Source organism: Sceloporus occidentalis, unplaced genomic scaffold (genome assembly GCF_023333645.1).
Source record: "Sceloporus occidentalis isolate IW3139 unplaced genomic scaffold, rSceOcc1.0.p SCAF_204, whole genome shotgun sequence".
NCBI classification, from domain to species: Eukaryota; Metazoa; Chordata; class Lepidosauria; order Squamata; family Phrynosomatidae; genus Sceloporus; species Sceloporus occidentalis.
Window position 1 is genome coordinate 902,163 of NW_028317184.1, and position 4,261 is coordinate 906,423.

The 4,261-nt window shown below is 39.9% G+C and overlaps 1 protein-coding gene across 1 annotated transcript; it reads right to left on the reverse strand.

Annotated features, from left to right (window-relative positions):
• Positions 1–2,862: 2,862 nt before the first annotated feature.
• On the reverse strand, positions 2,863–3,798 carry LOC149278000 (olfactory receptor 6Y1-like). The gene has a single exon (XM_089502494.1). It carries the CDS (start codon positions 3,796–3,798, stop codon positions 2,863–2,865), a length of 936 nt encoding a protein of 311 aa, XP_089358620.1.
• Between the last annotated feature and the right edge of the window lie 463 nt (positions 3,799–4,261).

The following is a 4,261-nucleotide window of genomic DNA, read 5'->3' on the forward strand; positions in this document are numbered from 1 at the left end:
ATATATATATATATATATATATACACACACACACACACCAAAATGAAAATTCTGGACCTGAAAATTTAGCATTCACTTGAACACACCAAAATTAGACAAAAAAATCAACAACAATATATATATATATATATATATATATATATATATATATATATATATATAATAAACAGCAATCACACTCCTATCATGTCCAGGTTCTAGCATGTGCTGGTTGCTTGGGCATGATAGGAGTGGGATTGCTGTTAGCAATCATATATATATATAAATATTGTTATTGAATTGTTCTGTCAAATTTTGGTGTGTTACTTACTTTTAATAAAGGTGTGGGTAACACACCAAAATTGAACAAAAAAATATGATTGCTAACAGCAATCTCACTCCTATCATGCTCAGGCAGCCAGTACATTCTGGAACCTAAGCATGATAAGAATATGATTACAGCCTCCCTATGCCATGCTATCCCCCCACACACTTACACATCCATGCTATCACACACACACACTCATTCACAAACATTCAGTTTAAACTACACCATAACACCCATCACTCTCACACACTAATTCACTCTCACAAGTGCAGTGGAGGCGGTGGGCGTGGCTTCGGTGCTGTGCGCCGGGATATGACATGAAATCCCGACGCACAACATCAGTTGCCACGCGCATTGCAAGGGAGCAGGATCGGAGGTCTGCATTAACAGACCTCCTGCTCCCTTGATTTTTTTTAAGACGGTTAGAGGGAGATCCTTGTAACTAAAACACATGCACATCATAACACAATGTCAGCTTACACACTTTGTAGTAATAGAATCTGCTGGCACTATATAAATAAATGTAATGGATTACTGGAGCAGAAATAGACTCCTCTTCCAACCTAGGTAGTCTTAAGAATGGCAGAGCCCCAAGCAGCAGTATAGGCATGGAAGTCAGTAATGCGGTGTGAGAAATGAAAATGGTCAGACAGTCCAACGGCCAGGAGAGGTGGCTTTAGGTTCACTAACGGTAGAGAGGAAATGGTCAGACAGTCCAACGGCCAGGAGAGGTGGCTTTAGGTTCACTAACGGTAGAGAGGAACAGGTCAGGACAGACAGCAAGAATCATAACAAACAACCCAGGTTTCCAAAACCATAGGCAGATGAATACAAATGATAAAAGGCACCAGAGGAATGTAATAAGTAATAGTGGTTGAGTAAGCACTTCTACTGCAGCACTGGAATAAAAAAGTGCTGATAGTGTCATCCATAATGATGACATTTTGTGTGCCTTTCGCACTGCCTATTTCCCCTATTCATTTGTATGGGCGCTCAAATACCGTATTTGCTCGATTATAAGACGGCCCTGATTATAAGACGACCCCCCAAAATCTGAATATTAACTTATGAAAAAAAGAAAAAGCCTGAATGTAAGACGACCCTGTAGGAAAAAAGTTTTACCAGTAAATGTTAGTTCATGTAAACAATGCGAACAATTGTTTGTTAATAAAAGCTATGATTGAGAAAAATATTTTGTTTTTATTTCCTTTTTTTTTTCAACCTGCCCCCCCAGTTATGCACATCTGCCCCCAGGCTTGCCAGTCTGCCCCTGAAATGCCTTATACCCCATATATGCCACTGTGCTCCATGATATGCCTTTTAACCCTCTAAATGCCACTGTGCCCCATGAGGTAAAAGGCATTTCAGGAGGCAGAGTGGCATTAAAGGGGTTAAAAGGCATTTCACAGAGCACTCTGCCTCCAGAAATGCCTTACACCCCCCCATTTAACACTCCCCCTCCCTCCTCCAAACTTACCGGTGCTTCTGAGTTGGGGGGGCGCATAACACAGGAGGATCCAGGTCCCCTGCATCTGAGCCCCCGGTGCTTAGTCCGGGCAGCATGTAGAGCTCCACACGAATCGCGTAGAGCTCTACACGCTGCCCGGACTAAGCACCGGGAACTCAGAAGCACCGGTAAGTTGGAGGGTCCAGATCCCCTGCATCCTCCTGTGTTATGCCCCCCCAACTTACCGGTGCTTCTGAGTCCCCGGTGCTTAGTCCGGGCAGCGTGTAGAGCTCTACGCGATTGTATCGTGTAGAGCTCTACGCGATTATATCGCGTAGAGCTCTACACGTAGCCCGGACTAAGCACCGGGGACTCAGAAGCACTGGTAAGTTGGGGGGGGGGGCATAACACAGGAGGATCCAGGTCCCTTTAAGTAGGAGATGTGCCATGCCATCTGGTGGGCAGGCTGCTAAAATATTCCCAGATACCAGTTAAGATGCAACCATGGCTGTGACACACAAACTTTTTCCAACACCCTCTCACCCTAACACATACATACACACACACTATCCCTTAGCATCTTTTCTTCCTGGTAATACTAACCCTAGGCTCACCCCCAACACTCTAAAACAAGTCAGTGACACACATGAACGTCATATACATCACTACTCCTTTCTCTTCTCCCCTTGCCCCATAGGTGACTTCTTCTATCTTAACTAACCAGCTTCTCTTTATACTAGGGAAGGCCTAACCTGGTGTCTATTTCCTGCAAGAGGTGCACTGATGCCCATGCATTATATACACCTTGCACCAATGTGTCTGAGCTAGGGTATGATTGGGGTAATCTGGAATGTGACAGCTCTTCTTTAAATAAAGAAGTTTAGAAGACAATATACAATAAATGTGATTAAATAAAAGTGATGAAAAACAATGTATTTTCTTGGAAATAATGGACATTTTTGGAGCAAAAAAAATAAAATAGGCCAATATTAGGATATTATAGGTTATATTGTTATAAAATGTTGGTGTTTTCACCAGTTTGGCACTCTATGCACTGTTACCCAAAATCCTTTGCAAATAATAATTATTAGGAAAAATAGAAATTACATTAAACAAATATATTTTTTGCAAGAGTTTTTCTCACTGCTTGCTGTACTTCCCTGTTTCTCAAAGTGTATACCAGGGGATTTAAAAGAGGTATCACAACTGCATAAAACACAGACACAACCTTATCCATGTTAAATGAATATTGGGTTGTTGGGCGGATGTACATAAAAATGATTGTGCCATAGAAAGTCAAGACAACAATCAGGTGTGAAGCACATGTGGAAAAGGCTTTCTTCCTCCCTATTCTAGAAGGCAGTCTCAGGACAGTTCTTATAATGTAACAATAAGAGACAGTGGTTAGAAAAAATGAATATAATATTATAACCCAAGCCACAGCATATAAGACCATATCAGTCACCAAAGTTTCATTGCAGGAAATGATCAGCAAAGGTATGAAATCACAAAAGAAGTGGTTAATGGTTTTTACACTACAGAATAGGAGCCTGGAACTTGGAATAATCAACAGAAAAGCACTTAGAAAGCCACAAAGCCACGACCAACCGGCCAGCTGAGTGCATACTGTTTTTGACATAATAGCGTTGTAACGTAAAGGTTGACATATAGCTAAATACCTGTCATATGCCATTACAGCAAGAAAGAAGAGCTCAGTGAGTCCCAGTGCAAAAAAAAAATAAATCTGGGCAATGCAGCCTTGATAACTTATAATATTGTTGGCCACTACAAAATCCAATAGCATTTTAGGGACAGTGACAGTGGTGTACCAAATCTCCAGAAATGAGAAATGACTTAAAAACATGTACATTGGAGAATTCCATAGAGAAGGTGCCAGCCTTACAATACAAATAATGAACATATTGGTGGTGATAGTGAGAAAGTAAAAGGCTAGAAAGACCATAAAGAGCAGGACCTGCAGCTCCCTGCTACTGGGGAATCCCAAGAGTATGAACTCAGCAAGCTCACTTTGATTGACCTTCATGTCTTCATGTTGAATTATATCTGTAATTATAAAAGTAAACCAAATCTTATACTATCTTTCATATTTCATACTAGTATACGATAATTAAAATTTACTAAATGCCTCAAGAATGCAATGTGTTTATTTTTTGTAAAAAAATATATATATATATATATAATATTTATGATTGTGAACATACATGGTGTTGATTAATTTTAAATGTCCACTATGTAGTAAGCATGAGAGCACCCCAACTAGTAATATACACCTCTGTATCTACTATACAATACTATTAATTAATGAAACAGATACTTTATGATCTCTCTATGCTAGATGAGTCTACATCTAACAGTCTGGTGTGGGTTGATCATTTCACTAATAATACTGAATAACATTTACTGAACATAGACATAATTAGAGGCAATTACAAAGCATAAACATACATGTTACTACCATCAGTGATTTTTTTGAGTCTTGCTAAAGG